At 41.4% G+C, this 20,000-nt stretch overlaps 3 protein-coding genes across 3 annotated transcripts in view; 1 reads left to right on the top strand and 2 right to left on the bottom strand.

Moving 5' to 3' along the window:
- The window catches only part of LOC138026119 (uncharacterized), a 20,265-nt gene extending 9,761 nt beyond the window's left edge, over window positions 1–10,504 (bottom strand). The window contains exons 1-2 of the mRNA XM_068873332.1: window positions 8,913–10,504; window positions 1,649–3,281 (exon numbers count right to left, since the gene is read on the bottom strand). Coding sequence (XP_068729433.1) covers window positions 1,649–1,705 — 57 coding nt within the window. The 5' untranslated portion in view covers window positions 1,706–3,281; window positions 8,913–10,504. The remainder of the gene's footprint in view (window positions 1–1,648; window positions 3,282–8,912) is intronic.
- LOC138026078 (serine/threonine-protein kinase Pink1, mitochondrial-like) overlaps window positions 1–20,000 on the bottom strand; it is a 110,594-nt gene that overhangs the window by 42,069 nt on the left and 48,525 nt on the right. The gene's annotated exons all lie outside the window — the stretch shown is intronic.
- Window positions 7,363–16,804, top strand: LOC138026070 (breast cancer anti-estrogen resistance protein 3 homolog). The gene is made up of 5 exons (XM_068873261.1): window positions 7,363–7,679; window positions 10,514–10,692; window positions 11,277–12,944; window positions 14,061–14,229; window positions 15,193–16,804. Exons 2-5 carry the CDS (start codon window positions 10,571–10,573, stop codon window positions 15,682–15,684), a joined length of 2,451 nt encoding a protein of 816 aa, XP_068729362.1. The 5' UTR covers window positions 7,363–7,679; window positions 10,514–10,570; the 3' UTR covers window positions 15,685–16,804.

Below are 20,000 nucleotides of genomic sequence, written 5' to 3'. Positions count from 1 at the left end.
AACAACACTCAGGGTCTTCAAATAACTGAGGAGAAGGTGATGCCTTTCTAACTACATCTGCAAATGGTTAGACTTTCAAGGGCGATAAGCCGTAGGTCCCGTCTCACAACCCTTCAATGTTTATAATCCTGTGGGAGGTAAAAGAACCCACACACTTGTCGATAAGAGTAGGGGACGTAGTTCCCGGTGTCGTGGTCTGTCTTCTGTTGTGTATCACGGTTGGGAGGGTAATTAAAGTGGCCACAGTAATTGGCGCAAAGCTGTTGTGGCGCTCTGCCAGCTTGACTAGCAAAGTTAATAAATAAATCATCAATTATTTAAGCCGCAAGAGGTTCGATAGGCGATTTTTAGCAGGTTGCAAGCCAATCAGGAGAACCAAACGAGATCGTATATAAAGATCAGATTCTATGCTGCCAAAAAGTTACGTGCAATTTCTTGATTGAAAGAGCACCCAAAAGATCCTCATCCGAGAAAAACTAACCCCTTACGTCTTCGGAAGGGTTATTTTTGAAATTGTTTGGGCAATTCGTTCAACATTAAGTTTCAAAAAGAGAATGTAAACTTCTGATCACTGTAGAAGGGGCATGACATTCATTTCAGCGTTCAAAATCAGACCAAATTCCTCTAAACTGTCTTTGTCCATTACAGGAAACTTACAGACCTTTTTAATTTTGTTCGATGGGTGACCTTCCTATATAGTATTATATGTACTAATAGGTGCAAATCGAGTTATTACCTCAGCGACGCCAACAGTCTAAGTGGTGGCATGGCTTTCTTTTGTGGTTTGCAGTTGTGGTTTTTAAGTGGGTGCTACAATTTTCCAACTGAGTGATTTTCTTTTGAAATTCAAATTTGATCTTATACATAAGACAGCCCGTTCTCATTCAGACTGCCATCATCTTCAGAGGTGAAAACCCGGTCATCTTGTGTTGCACGGGGGATGGGGGGTATTCTCGTCATCATGTTTCCAGTAATGCGATTAAAGTTAAAAGAACTTTTTAGACCTGATCAACACTGGCAAATCATCTTATTGCGTTAACAGTGTCTCGTTACATTTGGTATTATCAAAGGAGTTGATAAACTCAGTTAGTTAAATTAACCTTTGTAAGAAATATTTGTGAGCTTACGTTTCGAACGAATTTTCTCGAAGTGCCTTCGTCAGAGCGAAGTGTCTTGATAGTAAAAATGCCTTTCTAACCACACGCTCTGTCTTGACCTTGGACCTTAAATTGTAGCACAAATCCCAATTCAGCCTATTGTCCACCGACTGTCTTTTATTTTCAGCCCGTACATGCACTATTTCTCGCCCGTAGGCAGTCATTTTCCATCGTCGGGGCACACTGCTGACAAGGACATGTTAGTCTCTGTTATCCACTACGGGTTCAGCAGTGCTTTAGACAGACGTTTTGAGATAACCAGGTATTTAAGCATGGGACTCTGCACCCAGGCGTTTAAACACTGCCTTCAATTTTCTTTGAAACTCTTAAAGTCAGCAATGAAGCGCGCGTTGTGACGTTACAAATTTGTTTTTGTTTTTAGAGCGGTTTTCAATTGAGAGTCGTAAAACATATACCAAAATATACCAAGCACAGCAAGTACAATCAGTGCAATAAACCAATCTAATCAATCAATCGGTCATGTAACTTACGTGCTCAAAGTGCGGGAAAAATGGCGTGTGCAAGTCGCGATTGGTTTTCCTTTTCATTGGTTGATAGAGCGACTTTCAATCGAATGTCGTAAAACTAAAACCAAATTAAACCAAAGTAATTACTTTGGCCAATCAAAAAGGAAGGAGACGATCCAGTAAACCAATCAAAACTCGAAGTAATTACACGTAGCCGACACAAAGCGCGGGAAAATGAGCACGCGCAAGCCACGATTGCTTTTGGTTTCACTTCTGATTGGTTGAAAAAATGGCGCGAAAACTTTGAACCAATCACTGAGTGAAGTAATGCAAAACCAAAGCAATTCACTAATTGCTTTCGACTCTCAATTGAAAACCAGATTTTTAAACCAATCACTAAGCGCAGCAATTGCCATCGCGTAACTTTTGACAGTCTTTTGAAAACTGCTCTGTTTGAACGTTATGACGCGTGCGCCTTCAGTTACTTTTGAAACAAATGAAGAAGGCGGAGCACCCTCGAAACGTCTGGTTTATCTTAAACATTGGAGCATTTTCTTCGCGAACTTTTAGAACTTTTTACTAGTCATTTGCACTTCGCAGTTTTTCTTGTTTTTTGAATATATTTGATGTGTTCGCCTGTTTTTCCGAACTCTATCTTGACCCTGTCAAACCTGACATCACAGGTTGTACATGTCTTCCCTTTGATGGTGTCTCTGGGGTATGTGAAAATAATTGAATAGTCCAACGGAAAAAAGCTCAAAAGAGCAAGGATGATATAACGGTGAAGGAATATATTGAAAAAAGGCAGTATTGCGAAAGGCACCGTCTTTCATCATCAGGGTTTTACAAGCAATGACTTCGGTTAACAAAGACGTTATGGCGTGTGATTTGATACAGGCCTAAAGATAAAGATTTTAACGGACTTAACGGATACGATACAATTATAATAATAATAATCATAATGATAATGATAATGATAATGATAATGATAATGATAATGATAATGATAATAATAATAATGAGAAATGATTATTGAAATTATACAATGGTAAAGAAATATAAGGGAAAAGGTGGATTACATTTCATCTTTCTTGTTAAGACCTAAAGGTTCAAGAGTGTTCGCTATGCTTATGAGATATGCTTCTCTTGGGAAAAGGACAAACGGGAAAAAGGACAAAACCTTTGACGGTTTAAGCGGTCACATCCGGCCCAAAACAAAGGAGACGGACCACGTCCATCAGTGTGAGGCTATCAGTATCTTGCCAATACTTTTTCAACCAAATCCAAGAACTGAAGTCAAGTTAAGGCCTATTGGACTCCACCGCATCCACAGCGGTGTGACTCAGTGGTTTGCTGTCGGATGTAGTTGCTCTGGGTTCAGATCATTGCCGCTCCCACTTCTGGTTGCGGATGATTTGTCTTCGATGCTTTTGAATTCAAGTGAATTCTCACTTTGAAGTAAGCCAATTATTGTTTGGCTGCTTCCCGTTGGTGTTCTTAGCTTGAATATGTGTTTCTTCAGATCAGATCGCGGAAGAAGGGAGCCCATGACCTGCAGCTTCTTGATAGCTCAGTGTTCCTCTACTTCATACTAAATCATTTTCTGAGGCAATGCCACGCTGTCTTAATCTTTCTCCCTTTGTTGCTTACAGCTAAGCTAAGAATAGAGAAGATAAAAATAAATTAAAACGTTGACATTAGGCATTAATCCTGTTAGACCCGACCTTTTTAAATTTTGAAAATTAACGCAGTCACGACTTCCGTTCAACAGAATACACCGAAATAGTTGTGAAGTGTTTAAGGATAAGCAAGGAAATAGGTTTAATTATGTCGTCAAATAACACAGATACAACGGGGAACCGTTCGGAACCTGTAACCGTAACGCTAGTTTTAGCTGTCTTGTGATCTCTCACTCTCTTTCGCGGTCAGGGGTGAAGAAATCTTTGTATGTATGAATAAGAGCCAGGGACGATGGTCGTGCGGTCGACATGGCGTATTGCAAGTAGGTTTCTACCCTTCTAGTGGTGCTTAATGCCGACCCCTCAGCTGTTACTGTGGAGACTGGTATGGTGAGCAGTATGATCAACCCTACTGAGATTAGGGTAAAGGTGCCGTCGCTCATGGTGCTGCTAATAGACTTTGGTTTCTCTCAATCACCGAGCGCCTATCGTGCTTTCCATCATAAAATCTCGTGACCTGTCACAGGCCACTCTGTCTTCAACTTTTTTGGAGTAGAGGTTGTACAACCTGTTCTAGATTTCTTTACTGAGTGATCCCTGCTGAATTGGTATAGCGAGAACAACAGCCCTATATCCCTGTCACGGCGATTTCACAGACCGATCTATTTTAAAATTGAATTTCCCGCGAATGAGACTCCCTTGGGAGCCCGATGACCAATCACAAGAAACTAACTTGACGCCATAACGTCACCGAGCTGGAACTGCCTTTGTTTTTTGCGGAAAAGGTAGTCTAAAGATATATCGGTCTGTAAAATGCCGTGACATAACCTCCTCGCTCCTAGTTTTAGGCTCCTGGCTCCTGGTATGTGGTATTGGACCACCAACCGCAGTCCAGGAGCCCACTTCTCGAAAGTTCCGAAACTTTTCGGGTGTATTTCGGGGACCATAAATCACTTCGTAACTTCAAACCAACGCGGTCCCGAGGCATAAAAAGTTGCATTGCAATTAAGTTTTTTCTGCCAGGTCCTGTTAATCTGTTGAGAGACCAGGGCCCAGTTGTTCAAAAGCCGATTAACTTTAATCCCAGATTAAAAATTAACCGAGGAGTTTATTTCTCTACTCCCAAATGCTGTTCAACGCTGATATTCGACAAAACTTTACATTAGAAGAAGTCAATCTTGAAAAACAAAAATAAGAAAAAGAAACTTTCACCAAAAAGTTGAAAACATGAAACAAAAGTTTACGCTAATCCTGGAATAAAATAATCGGCTTTCGAACAATCGGGCCCAGTAATCTAAAATAGGCTGATCGTGAATACACTATTGGCTTTTCGGGGCCCTCTCGAATGAGATGGTCAACAAGGGGTTGGTAACGGGTTTTGAACCGATATTGTTCAGTAGTGTGGTAGCAAGTACATTGTCCCGATTTCACTGGACTGCGCACATACATGGATTCTCGGGATACCAGGCTTAACGCCACACCCTGTCCCCCCCCCCCCCCCATCCCCCCAGCCCCCTGCTCAAACAGCTCTTTCCAAACCATCGGGTCGTTCTGCTTCTCCTGTAAAATGCTAATCACTATCCTTCATTAACTGCCTACTTCGCTGGACGATGTCCACAGATTGGCCCTGGAGCATATTAGATAATGCGACTGTAAGCGAAAGGAAGTGCTCTAAATCGGCTTTCCCGGCTAAACATTCAGGCTTACGGATGGACTATCCATTTTATAGAGAATTTTCTGAAAGATAAAGGGAGTCTACTGCTTTTCAGCTGGAATTACAATGTTAACGATCTTTCAATTACCTCTCAATTTTATCTTGAGCCGCTTAAATGGTGGTCGGTATGACAAAAAGATAATACTGATGACAAAGATTGGCAGTACATAATTTGGAATAATCTCGATAGCAGAATAGACAATAAACCTGTTTTCTGGAAGAAATGCTGAAACGATGTTCTAGAAGTGTGCAGCGAGTCAACTTTGCTTCGATCAGTGAAACAAGAAGAACTCTCGGAAATTCCTGTCAAGCCCGTGCTTACAATGGCTTAAAGCCAGTTACATCCCCAAGGGTGTTTTCAGGAATGGATATAGATAACTCATCTTCGTAACATTCAGCTAGTGTATTCTTCTTTAGGTTAATGGAAAAGCTCAAATAAATCCTTATTAAAAAAGCATCAATTGCAGAAGTCAATCATCACGACATTTTTCTCGGTGTATTGAGTGCGTATGTGTGTGTGCGTTGTACTTGATGATCATACATATCTCATATGTAATACAAAACTGCCCTATCTTCCTTCACCGCAACTGCAGATAGTTGCTGTTAATTGAGTCTTGGGTTCCTGTGTGAGCTCAATACATCACTAACTTATGTCATTTACCCACTCAGTCTAGCCCGAGATTTCAACCGTAGAAAGGTCGTGAAATCTTCAGCGTCGTGAAAAGGGGCTTCGACAGCAAATTGGGACTGAATACACGCTTTAGATTATACATGAATAGTCAGTCCATTGTGGCATTAAATGGAAATGATCTTACCGGTCATTTTTCTTCTCTCAAATCATGTGTACAACTAAAAATTTTTTGTGTGATTAAAAGTCATGACAGTGGATCTCCGGGGTTACGTCGGCATTTTTTTAGCAACGTCAACATTACAGGGAAACTTTCCAGACTATCAGAAGGGAACTTAGCGTGACATGAACAGGCGCTCGAGAATGACCGCTTCTTGTATGCTGTCTTTTCCTTTCGCGTCATTCGGTAATAAAAGGCGACGGCTACGACTACGACATCACCACAAAACAATAATATCATTTGTTAAAAGAGCATAAATAATCGTGCTGCATGTATTTTAGCAAGCATCTTAGCGGTCCTCTGCCTGACGACGACGTGAAATCACCAAATTTGAGGCTTTGACGACAACGTAAGCATGCAACAGAGAATCCTTCATTAGGGACCTTCAGATCTACGACGGCGACGTCGACGAAAACGTCACCTCAAAATAAAACTTTGCTATATTGTAAGTCTTTCGCGATTATTCCATCTCGTTCACGTCGCACAATGTGGGCGAAGTATCCTAAAAATAAATTGGTACGAGCGGTTTCATACTGAAAATAGAGAATGAGAGATTCTCTGTTGCATGCTCACGTTGTCGTCACGCAGACAACCCCAAAAATATGAGCTAAAATCCGTGCCGCACGTGCAGCACGATTATTTATGCTCTTTTAACCAATGATATTAATGTTTCGTGGCGTTTTCGTCGACGTCGTCGTCGTAGATATTAAGCTCCCTAAATTCTCTATTTTAACTTTTAAATTCCCTAATTTCAGAGTTAAAATAGAGACTGAAGGATTCCCTTTTGTATGCTTACGTTGTCGTTAAAACCTCAAATTTGGTGATTTCACGTCGTCGTTATGCAGAGGACTGCTCTTTTAACCAATGATATTACTGTATTGTGGCGATGTCGTAGTCGTAGCCGTTTCTTAAATTCCCTATTGGCATAGCCTGCGCGGTTTGTTTAGGTTCTTAGCAGTGGACGGCCGCGTGCACAACTTCCCCAAGGAAGGAACTAAACGTTTTGTCTGCTGCGCGTTCTTCCACCCTGTTCATTTTGCGGTACCCTGCGAGCAGAGTCTCTTTCGATCTTCCTAGATAATTTGGGAAGAGGAAAGTAGGCTCTGCTCGCAGCCTCCACATTTCGCATTGAGCATGCGTTAAAAATTTAAATTGACCTGTAGCCACAAAAGCAAAAAACGAAAACAAACAGTCGGGATATTTTCCAACAACTCTGGCAAACACACGACAATCAAGGAATCATTTCATTGGAAACTCAAGATAGTCCATACTCTTAAAATGCCATTTCATTTTTTTACTGAAAAATTGATAGGTTTCTGTCACACAAGTTTCCGTAACCGACACACATAGGAAAAACTCATGGGAATACTAACAGTTAAAATTGCCACGCTGTCGTAAATTTCAAAATATTGATGACGCGTGGCGATTGATCATGCGCAAAAATTAAAAAAACAGGTTTGACAAGTCGAAACTGGACTGACTCATCCAATTCTTTGGATGAGCGGCAAATCAAAAAATGTGGAGGCTGCGAGCAGAGTCTACTTTCCTCTTCCCGACTTATCTAGGAAGATCGAAAGAGACTCTGCTCGCAGGGTAATTTTGCGGGGGATTTGAGACTAGCCCAAAGGTTACATCACATCCCCTTGTTGACGACATCCAAGTGATTGACAAAGTCTCGCTGTATTGCACCAATAGGCATTGTTCTATTATTATCTTCGGTAATTCTTTGCAAGGTCACTGGAGCTTTGTACTGTCTGTTACAGCTGGCGACAAGACTGATCGACGAGTCCTGTGATGTTGGGTGATTGAATAAGGTGAGAAATACTCTTCAACATTTCTCTTTAGCGGACAGTGAAACGCACAGGAGTCAAAAAATGAATAATGATTCTCTTTACGTCAACAAACAATCTACGTGGTTGTCGTGACAGTAAATGATGGTTAATAGTTAAAAGTCTTGGCTGATGGCTGTTTGTGTTGCTCCTCGCAAGTAGCACGATACTGCTTATTTAATCTCTTCTGACTCTTCGTTATTATCTGTCAACAGTTCGAACACGCAAGAACAGGTATTTCGGAAAGCGTGTCTTTTAATTCTTGGTCGTCAAATGCCGGATCACTGCGGCTGCATGAACCTTGACAAGTCTACTATTTTCAATTCATTCCTAAATGGTTGGCAATATTAAAGCACCCAAGCAGTCGTTCTTTCCGGGAAAATTAGCTTTTCTACTCTGGCTTTCCGCTTTTGTTTGTGATTTTTGTACATTCATTTCTATGGCATTTCGAATGACGATTTCTACGACGTTCAATATATGCAACGACGAGTTTATCGCTGATTATCTACTTGAATGGTTTCCCAACTAATGTGTTATTCTGTAAAGCAATCATTGTTTTAGAGGTACTATTCACTGCACATTATTCATAACTTGAACGAGGCACAATCCCCGGAATAATTGTGCAACTGCTCGAAGTTTCCATCTGATGTCGTGCTTACGAAAATTTGGGTGATCAAGTTTTTAAGATATGGTCGAAGAAGTGTTGAAGTGGCGTGGCGGCTTGTTATGTTGCTGAATTTAGATGTAAATTGCGCGCAAGACATAAATCATTATCACTGATTAGTTTTTTAGGCCTGCTCTTGGTTAGTAAATAGTAACGCCAATCCGCAGGGAAGGTATGACAGTTACATTGACGCCTGCACACAGAAGCATGCATTGTTGAATGACATGGTTAATGCGATCGAAATTCTTCTTATGAAAAGAGGTAATAAGAGACGAGGGCAGGGCAAAATGTTGGCCTGATTTACAACTGTAGAATTCTTTGACTTCAGAGAGTATTTTGCGGTCTGGTTCGATGGTCGATTGTTTGGGAATCATTAGCAAATGAAAAGACCTAAAAACCATTTGTGGCTAGTCACTTCCGGTAAATCGGCACTATGATTCACTTTGGAAAATATTTTAACTCATCGGAAAGTCGGTAAAATTGAGCGAGATTCAGTTGATATCCTTAGATGTTAAGCTAAACCTGGGACCATTTAAAAAATAATAATTACGAACCTTCAGACGGAATGTTCCTGCTCACCAAGCTGCGCTTCACTAAGTTTATTCAATGTATGTGAAAGGTGGAGCACTGTTTTTGTTTTTAGCACTTTCATTGCGGTGTCCGTGTAAGCTCGAGCAGAGTTAGTTCCCCTCCACTCTCTGGCTCGAGCTAAATCTTGGCAGTTTTCATGAACTAGCGAAATTCGCAGAAATAGCGTCACGTTTCCTTCATGCTAGATTAGCGATCCGTGTAGTTTTAAGATCATTCGGAAGGGAGTGAAACGCCCGAGAAATTAGTCATGTTTTTTTCCATTGAATGGGGAATTAAATAGGCTTCTGCAGTGGAAAGACTGTTTTCTTTACCGAGTGATCGATTTACAAACCAGCTCAATGTCAGTGATCGTTATTTGTGTAAGCTGAAAGCGTTGACTTCATTTAAGACTCCAATGCCGGTTTGTGTCAGAACTTGGTTCCGGATCGGTGACGCTTAAAGAACTTGTTTGCCTGCAAGCAGAATGTTTATTCCTAAATGATTCGTTAGATGGCAGGTTGCTTAACTCTCTGCATGTGGACTGAGAACAACCCCCATTCCAGACTGTTCATTAATAAACGAAGGTTGTGATATAAACCGCCGTAAATGACATTGAACACAGTGCTGTGTCTGTTGAATCGGCACGGCAATATAATCTATGAGAATTACCAAAAGGCAAAAATTAGATAGGATTAATATAAGAAACCTCTTTTAAAAGGTTTTCTAGTCTAGAAACGCCTGTGATATACAATTAGCATCTACCGGCTGTCACAGGCTTTGGATTCCTTACGTATTACCATTTTCAGATTTTTTAGCTTGAAAGCCTTGTCAAGCAAAAACATGGACTATCAAGATGTTTCAAGTTGCTAAACGCCGGATGATTGAGGATGAAAGTTGAAACTGAATAACTCTTAGATACTCTTGCAACTTCATTACGGGATAGATTTTAAATCGGGATGGAAATTGTATTTGGCAGTTCGGAACTTTGTGAGCTGAACTTTTCAAGTTAAGACAATGATTTTTGGTAATTTTTTTAAGCTCGTGGCACAGTAATAATTAATCTGTCTACTGCTCGACATTGTTTTAATCTTATTTTTTTTGAGAGGAAATTTAAGAAAAGAAGTATCACGATTATCTGCAGATTGAAAAAGATTCCGACAGCTTTAGAGGTAAATGGTTTTGGTAACCAAAGATGTCATCGACGTTTTGAAGCATAAATGTGAGGAATGTCCACCAAATGTTCTACTAGGAACCTCCAAATGTACATTAATCTAGTCTCGTTTAGCAACGATAGTTTTTTTGGTTTCAACCGGAATTCGTTTGTTTTCCTGAACACTTAAACAAAGAAGAGATCTTGAACGTCATAGGTGAACCGCGTACAAAGGTCTGCGTTAAGGGACTACATTTTCCGTTTTTCGTGAGGAAATGGGGCAGAAATAGACATGAGATCGATGCTAACATTTGGACTTGAAATTCACATCACGCGTCTGTTTTAAAAAAAAAAAGGAATTATAATTCATTGACAATTATCAGTGTGGTTCGACCCAACGCAGGGACACGTTTATTCATTCTGTTTCTAAACCAGTTCACAGGTTCACAAGAGAGACTACTTGACGGCCGGCAGTGAAAAGGAGTAACCACCATGTCATCGTCATCTCAGAAATTTAGAAGTCGCAGTATGACACTGCCAGCCAGAGTGAAGCTTGAACAAAAACTGGGGCAGGAGTCCAAAGCAAGGTCGCGTTCACCCATGCCATTCAGAAGGTAGTGATTGTTTTATCCTTTCTTTCAGTTTGGTAAAGCAATTATATCTCCTCGATAAGGTTAAGTAATTATTCTTGAGTGAGGTGTTAAGTTGTTACACAGTCTATCTCCCAGTTAGTGTAGTTAGAAGCCCCACACTGTGCTAAGTTGTTTAATAGATCACAGGTCTTGTTTACTTAAGAGTAAAATGATAGATTGTTGACAAGAAAAAAAGAACATGTTTTTACGTCCGGATGAACATTGTGAGACAATATTCCTTTGGTTTAGGTTTTGGGAAGATAGGGCATTAAATATCAACTTCATTTGTCTTGTTTTTGGGCAGAAGCCAGGAGGAAATAACCGGCAAACAACTATTTTGTCCTTGGATAAACAATATATAGCAGGTTATAATAACATTAACAGTGAATTTATAGAAAGTTACCTATTCGAGCACAAATAGTTCACTGAAATGCAAATGACATTGTCTTTAGAATAGAGAAAATTAATAGTAACATCTTAATCAAAAGGAAATTAAAGGGCAACCGTAAGAAAAAAAACTTCGATGTTTGAGGTCTCACATAGATCTGGTTTGATTTGTTTCACAGGTTAGCGGACCTTTTGAAAAGAAAGAAGAAGAAAGGAAAGGGGGACCTTGATTCGTTCAACAATCTGCCCTTAGAGAAGCAAACTTGGTTTCATGGCAAGATAACGGCAGACTTTGCTGAACGTTATTTGCGACGTGACGGGCACTTTTTGGTGCGCGAAGATCCAGCTAAACCCGGAAGCTACTTTATTGTGGTTCGGCACAAAGGAAAACCCATCCATGTGCCACTGGACAAAATAAACTCGTCCAAAGGCACAAGAATTAAATACAGAACTGAGGATTCAAACGAAAGTTTTGACTCAGTGGCTGAACTGATCCACCATTGTGTCGCGGAAAGGAAACCATTATCTCAAACATCTTCTGTGATTATTACTCATGCTGTCAGTCGTGACGCAACGCTTCTGTCCACTGACGATGTTAAAAATAGGTACGTCACCAACAAAAGCCCGGCAAACGCGTTGCCCCCTAAGCCCCCTGGGACTGGACCCTTGCAACAAAAAAAATTGGATAAATACGCAAGAAAGAATAGCGATCCTGGGCTACACCTCGTTATTGCAAATGGAGGACTAAAACAAAATGGTGTTTTGGACTCTCATACGGTCAATGGTATTGTGAAGTGTGATGAGTTGAAATGGACAATTCAGCCAAAGCAAAGAGAGAAAATTCCTCAAGCTTTTCTTGATAGATCATTTGATAAATCAAAAAACAACTCTGATACGATATACGAAAGACCACCTGGAGAAAACGAAGCCGATACTGATGTGGAGAATTCAGAAGATGTATACCACGTGTACGAAAAGCCGGACCAAAACTTAAATTCAGACAGCCATTACGATAAGCCAAGCGAATCCTCTGAAAATTCGCAAAGTTCTTCTCAAAACACGAACGAAGAAAAAATGCTTCATAATGAAGGCGACGAAAGTTACTACGACAAACCGAATCAAAGTCAAAACGGAGGAAGTTTTTACTTTGAGCCATCTTTAGAGAAGACAGAGTGTCACGCTGTTTATGACAGGCCTCCAAGCACAGGCAGCCAGCACAGCTTGGAAGACCAAGAGGATTTATACGACAAGCCCAGAGCCAGTATGGAATGCTTGTACAACAGTCCGATAGGTAACAAGAACAATGTGCATAACAATTACAAATCCGTTACAGAGACCGACACATCTACAGCAAAACCCAAGATGATATCAAGATCAAGTGCTCCCAGTTTGGCTTCGCCACCACCACTTGCAGAATCAGGTTCTATGCGCACCTCTCCACCCAAGAAACCGAATCGTCCGTCGCTTTCTAGATCACGATCTGAACAAACTTCGTCTGCTTTGCTAGAGGCATATGACAGCCCTTCATCAAAAGTGATATCCTCAGATAAAATGAAGGAGGAAGACAGACCCAATCTCGCGGAGCAGGAATTGGCAAAGCCTTTGGATAAAAAAGGAATCTTTTTAAACGTAATGAAGAAAATCGGTGAAAAACTACTTGCGCCATTTTTGGAGACCGACTGTCTTAGCCTTGCTCGCCACTTGACACACGTGGATCTAGTGTCACTTTGGGGCAAGGAGCCTCAACGTCAATCTTGGAGCATTGAGGATGGCACTGGAGGAGCTAAGGGACTAGAAATTCTCACGCTTCCTCAAGGAAGAGAAATACGAGCCCAGTTACTAGAAAGGTTAGCAAAATTTCAGTCTACTTTTTAGTCCATATCATGACTTCTTCACGGAAAGTCGGGAGAAAAGTGCACTTCTCAAATGTTAGTGGTCAGATACGTGCCTTGCATCCATCCAGACCAGAAAGGGTTTTTTCCTGTTTTTTTTTCCTATTTCATAGCATAATACATGATTACGTAACAGCGCTCTTCACAAGGAAGGTACTCACACTATGGGACCCGGTTGCAATAACAAGGAATACACATCGCAGTGATCAAACGAATCTGTCAATGAACAATGAAGAATTTACTACTGTTTTTGTCCCAAGACACTTCTAGCTCTCAACTGCAAAGCCTCTACGAAAATGTAGAACAGTGTCGTGACACCTGCGGGAAAGGTGACATTTGAACGCCGTCAACTGATTCGACCACCGTTTGGTTGGGACGGAAAGAACGGGTCGGCATAGTAACATGTACTAGTTGACTGAGTGGGAGGGCCGGACGGGAAAATATTTGGCTCGAGGTCATGGCGTATGGACCGAACGCCATAACCGAGGGCCAAATATTTTCCTGTCCGGCGCTCCCACTCAGTCAATAAACTCGACCTAAACTCAGTCAATAGGCATTTTATCATATGGGCTCTTTATACTATTCACGAACACTCAGAAGATGAAGTTTGGACAAAAGAAGTGACAAAGATTTGCATAGAAAATGCAACTGATGTGTTGTTTGCATTTGTTTCTAAATAACTTGGATGTTTAAAAGCGACAAAATCCTCTAAAATTGCATCGCACGGAATAGTGCGTGTTGCTAGCAGGACCTTACGGCTTTTTCCGGCCCTGCTCACTTGAATACGTACGGCGCTCATACGGGGATTTTCCCAGTAGTTTTACAATGAAAGCGCGGAGCCGTACGGGCCATGTGATAATAAGATGGATGTGTATTTGTCTTTAGGATACAGGATACGTGATCGCAAAGGCCTCACATGATTGCTTTGAAAAGGGTGGTCGTATGACAAGATGTTACTCGCTTAGGGCCTCCTATTCGCCTCTGTGGAGTTGCTTTTTTAAAGCTGCGTATCTTTGGTCATGGATGTAATGAATTATACGTTTGCATTAACCTCTTGTCTTCACTCAACAGATTTTCCAATGTTTCCTGCTGGGTAGCAACATTAGTTGTGGCAGCGGGTGACCTACAAGCCAGAAGAAAGGTCTTAAGTAAATTCATACAACTTGCAGATGTGTTGAGCGATAAGCTTGGAAACCTTGTCTCGTTTATGGCGGTTATGGAAGGCCTGGCCAACATACAAGTGAGTTGCCTTTGTGTCTTGAGCTACAACATGACTAGGGTCATATGAAGCATGTCTCGTAAATTAGCTAGACGACAACAGAAGGTCATCTCTCTTCTACCCTGCTAAGCTTATAACTCGTAACCCCACTTTGAGTGATCGTTCTTTTAAACCTGGCAGTGTTCCAGAGAAGAGACTGTTCTGAGGTCCAAACCCTGACAAAACTAAAGACATTACCTGTCAGCGTAAAGACCCAGTGGTACAGACCCCAGCTTAAAGCGTTCATATTCTCCTCTAAAACTTATCTTGACCATTGTCTGGATATATTTAGATTCATGTCTTCATTCTTTACTGCCTACGTAACGAGAACGAAGGCCCAGTACTTCGTGCGGAGAAGCTGCCCTTTGTTATAGGAGAGATGTAGTGTCGCGTTCACGTGATGCCACAAACGGCAGGCTTCTGCTTGTCATGAAAACATTAAAATTCTCTTATTCTAACCGTTGACTCTCTTTTTTGGAGAAGTTGCTCGATATCTGTGGGGATCAGAAAAGAAACGGCTAAACGAAAATTTCAGTCTGACGTTTGCGTAGACGGAATGCGAAATCTCGCTATTCTTGGCTTGCATCCAGGTGATCAGACGGCCATGTTGTTGTACAAAACTATAGAAAATGGCCCTGCAAGTTTTGCAAAAAAAAACAGTAGAGTCAAATTCCCAAAAGACATTTTACTGCATTGTTCTGTAGACCAATATGGCCGCCGTGACGTCATATGCACAGCTATCAATGGACGATCCTTCAGGGGATTTGTTGGCTCCTTGTCATGAGCTCTAGGCTTGACGCATTTTTTTTCCCCGCGTGGTGGTCCAATGTGCGAGCGAAATAACTGGGGATTTAGATAAACCTGAGGAAATTGCTGATGAAAATTGTTTCGGATCGGTTTTAAACAGGTCAGTCGTTCTAACTTTAAGCATTTTCTTCTTGTTAGGTAACGCGACTTCATCACACGTGGTCCTGTCTTCATCACCAGTGCTCCTCAATAGCAATTCTCTATCATAGCACCCTCAAACCATTGGCCACTCTGCTAAGCTCCGGAGCTCCCAGCCCTTTTCCAGGAGTGTGCCTACCCTATGTCGTGCCCTTGGTCAGGTACATGGAAATGACCCCAGATGAAATTTTACACGATTGGGCACATCCTGAGGTGGACCTCGGATTAGAGATCATGTTAGCGCACTTGGACTCGGGGCGCTATATCACCCAGCAGCTGGACGATTTCCGCAAGGAAACCGCGTCAAGATTACAAACAAAAGAATTTGCCTTGGATGATCAGATCATGAATTATTTTCAAGAAAACCTGAATGTGGGCAACGTCCTTGGACTCGGTCCTGATTCAGCTAATCAGGCAAATAAATTAAAAACACTTCTGCAATGGCTTTCTGAAAATGCCGAAAATTCTTCCAGCGCGCCCTCTGGAAGGTGAAAGAAGTAGTCTTCTGTGTCTCTGTTGTTCTTGGGAATCCTTGAGGCCAGAATCATCATGTCAATCGTTACGACTACATCTAATCACATCTGGTCTTGAGCTGCAGCCCAATTTAGAAGGCATGCAAGCCAAGAGAAATTGAGAATCGCTGATTGGAATAGGAAAAGCCTATCTTTATAACTGAACGGGTAACAGACCCGAATAGACCAATTTCGATATATTAATACTCAGTCCTACACAAAAGACATCATCTCGAGGCTCTGGGGAATGGACTCATACAAACCTTATATTTATTCCCCAGAGCCTCGAGATGATGTCTTTTGTTTAGGACTGAATTTTAATATATCGAAATTGGCCTATTGAAAAAACGTTGATAAATTGTCGTTGTTTTTGATATTACAAGCAACACTGAATTATCTCGGCAAGGAGAAAGAGGTTGGTTACACAATCCATACAAGTATAATGGAGCGTATCTGAATCCACTTTAAAAGTTGGGCTCTTACCCTGCAATATTGAAGTTCGTAAAGTGCTAAATTTACTTTAGTTTGTAAGTGATACAAATAGAGATTTTCGTTCGTTGTTGTCGTTGTACAAAACTCAGGGGACATGGCGACTCTTGTATCTGTAGAATTTTAAAAAGCAAAAAAAAAGTCATTCTTATAGTGATAGTGTTTATAGATTTTACGCAGAGAAGATCTTTGTTTCCAGTTAGGAAGTATTCCTTTATCGTCGAAGTCCCCTTGCTCTATTGTTCATAGCGTTTCTTTTGTCCTGCAAAGGAAAAAATTGAGATGGTGTAAATAAAATATGAAATGTTATGTCTTTCCAAACGAATGAGAAAGTAGGGCATCCCGTGCTAATTCCGAGTCAGATCGATGCAATGCATCAAGCGCAAAAGTTTTAGTTTGTCTACGAGCAGTTGTAAAACAGCTTTTCGATGTGTTCAAAATCGAAGGGCACAAGAAATGTGGTCTAATATCTTTACAAACATGTGAGACTGAAACTACTTTTTTTCATCATGGTTGTAAATGGTAAATGAAACTAGTATCTTCCCTAAGGTCTTAAGATAAAGTGAAGGCACGAGTCAGGAATCTAGTGGAAACAGAGGTTTTTTTCATGACTGTTGTTTTGTGTTCCATTTGTACTAGCTAAAACGCACGCAATAGAGTAAGAACAATTAACAAATCGAAAGTGGTTCAGCGTTGTCTGTACTTTTATCGACAACGATATTCGTCATTACACTGGTCAAAATGTTGTGGACTCACGAGGCGCATCTGGTTGTCGATAAGAGTACAGACAACGCTAAACCACTTTCGATTTGTTTTTTACCACAATATTCAATGCCAAAGAATGTGTTGATAAATTTCAGAGCGTGACCAAAGTAATGACACAAAAAAGAGCAAGCGTTGTCAATAACTTTCGCGCAATATGATTAGTTTATTTCCCAAATGAGCATTCCTGATTGGCTATTACATTGCGCGACAAATTGACGCGAGCAGCGTTGTCTAGACTCTCATCGACAACGACAAATTAGCCAATCAAATTGCGAGATTACAAGCAATTTTGGTAAAAAATAAGATTGGTCAAGATTAAAAGCGTTTCATTAACATAGTTAATGGATGGAGATGGTTATGAAACTGGACAATTTCCTTTGTTTCATGTTTTAGTCCGTATTTTTGGCCTTGACCTTGCACAAAACACACCCGTTTTTTCAAGAAGAGAACCCGTGCGAAGCGAAAACAAAAGATCGTGCAGGGTCACAGTCAATTCAACATCGATTGCAACAACATTGTTCTCGCCTTTGAAAGTTCTGAGGTTTCATAACCAGTTCATCGATTAACTATGCTATGGATGAAAGTGAGACCGATGGATGCAGTATCTATACATCTCAAATCATCTGTTCCAAATGCGCATTGATTAAACTCAAAAGAAGGTTAGCGGATGCTTGTCAAGTCAGGTCTGCGTCGGACTTTTGTTATGACGTAATGACGTTTTAATCGGAAAACCGGGAGCCGGCTGCGTTATTTTTGTAAAGCACGTTGACTTTGGCGCGTGAATGTATGCAAAACTCAACAGTTCACTTCTGGTAACGCAGACTTTGATTCAATTAGTTAACAAGCGTGTTTGCATTGCCATGATCTCTCCTTTGAATTCAGAAGATCTCTGTGTAAATGTGAACAAACAAACAAAAAAAAAATGCATAAGGTAAGGTATTGAGAAATGAAACCTTAAACATGCGCAGGATAGTCACGACCCTGAGGGGCTCAAAGCATGATTCAAAGATCTGAGGCCCGTTTCTCGAAAGTCCCGAAACTTTACGGGCCATTTTCGGGTGTCACAATTCCCTCTGTATCTCAAGAACAGAGAGAATTTAAGTCGTCAAATTTCACAGTCAGTTTGCTTTTAGCTACCTTGAAAACATGTTCAAAGATCGGCGTTCCAAAACAAGCAGTTGACAGGTTCACAAATGGCTATCTGGGCCCGAAAAGTTTTCGGGACTTTCGAGAAACGGGCCCCTGGCCCCAGGACAACTTAATCCAGTGTGTAAGTCGCTATTTCGAGCGAGTACAACAAATAAACACCTTCAACGTTGGTCGAGGTTTTTGTACACATCCTTGCTCTTGTGCGCTTAGAGTGAGCAAATACTGAAACTGGCGGTTAGTGACAAGGTATCGCGCCTTTGAACAACAGGGGCCTGGGACCCGTTTCTCGAAAGTCCCGAAAACTTTTCTGGCCCCAAAAGCCATTTGTGAAACTGCCAACCGCTTGCTTTGGAAAGGCGATCTTTTAACATGTTTTCAAGGTAACTAAAAGAAATATGTCTGTGTAGTTTGACGACTTAAATGCTCTCCGTTCTTGAGATACAAAAGGAACTGTGACACCCGAAAATGCCCCGAAAAGTTTCGGGACTTTCGAGAAACGGGCCCAAGCGGTCCGTTTCTCGAACGTCCCGAAGAACCATTTGTGAAACTGCCAACCACTTGTTTTGGAAAGCCGATCTTTTAACATGTTTTCTTACTTACTTACTTACTTACTTACTTACTGCCCATGATGCCCTGTCGCATGTAGGGCAGCAACAAAAGACCTCCATTCTTGTCTATCCTGAGCCCTTCTCCCGATTGAATCCCTTGTCTACCTTTTTGCTCTTAATTCTTCCATAACAGTCCTTCGCCAGGTGATTTTTGGCCTTCCTCGCTTTCTCTTCCCCTCCGGGGTCCAGTATAGCGCAATTCTAGCATTGTCATCTTTATCCCTTCTAAGGACATGCCTAATCCACCTCCATCTTCGCTTCATCAGTATGTTTGCCACGCCTTCTTGTTCGCATCTCCTCAGCAGCTCTTCGTTTGAGATCTTGTTTGGCCAGAGTATTCTCAATATTCGCCGTAAGCTCTTTGTGTTTTCAAGGTAACAAAAACGACTGTGAAGTTTGAAGACTTAAATCCTCTCCGTTCTTGAGATACAAAGGGAATAGCCCATTTCCGAGTTGCTGCATGCTTGAGTTTCAAAGCGAGTCCTGGTGCACAACCATTCAAATGGAAATGAGTTGCGTATTCTTATGCAAATCAAACTCATTTCCCTTACAATAGTCTTTTTTTTTTTTAATTTTACATCACTGATTTACATTACTTACATATAAAGCATATCAATACATGATTACATTGCTACTATACAATACTTACTTAACAATACAGATCTATAATACAGAGTAGCCAGAATAACTTAAGTAGTCCCTGCATACTCACGCACAGCCACACGCACACGCACACGCACACGCACACACACACCAACACGTATTACGCACTTCTGAGTATCCGTCTAAAAACATCAAAAGAGTCTCCGAAGAGTTAACGCAACTCGGAAATGGCCCATTGTGTCACCCGACAAAGTCCCGTAAAGTTTCGGAACTTTCGAGAAACGGGCCCCTGGTCTCGGTTGTTTAAGCTACTAGAACTCACTGGTAAGATCGGTCGTTTATGTTAGTCCTAAATGAACAATGAGTACCGCTGGTCTGCGGGCTCTACAACCTCATGCATGCGCCTCAGCATTTTGGCCCAGGTTCGATTCCCGGACCTGACGCCATAAGTGGGTTGAATTTGTGTTGGTTCTCTTCTCTGCTTCGAGGGTTTTCTCCGGGTTCTTCGGTTTTCCTCCATCACTGAGCAAAAACCAGCATACAGCTGATTCCAGCAGGCTGTAAGGTGTGCTCCAAGGTCATACATGGACCGTATAGTGGCTGCCAGAGGCGCCATTATATGCTTTCGGTTCGGCCTTGTTGAGCTGCGTCGTTGCTGTACTTTGCGACGACGACTAGAGAG

The sequence above is a fragment of the Montipora capricornis genome, chromosome 2 (assembly GCF_036669925.1).
Source record: "Montipora capricornis isolate CH-2021 chromosome 2, ASM3666992v2, whole genome shotgun sequence".
NCBI classification, from domain to species: Eukaryota; Metazoa; Cnidaria; class Anthozoa; order Scleractinia; family Acroporidae; genus Montipora; species Montipora capricornis.
Note: the sequence above shows the minus strand (reverse complement) of the source record. Positions and strands in the feature narration are given on the sequence as shown.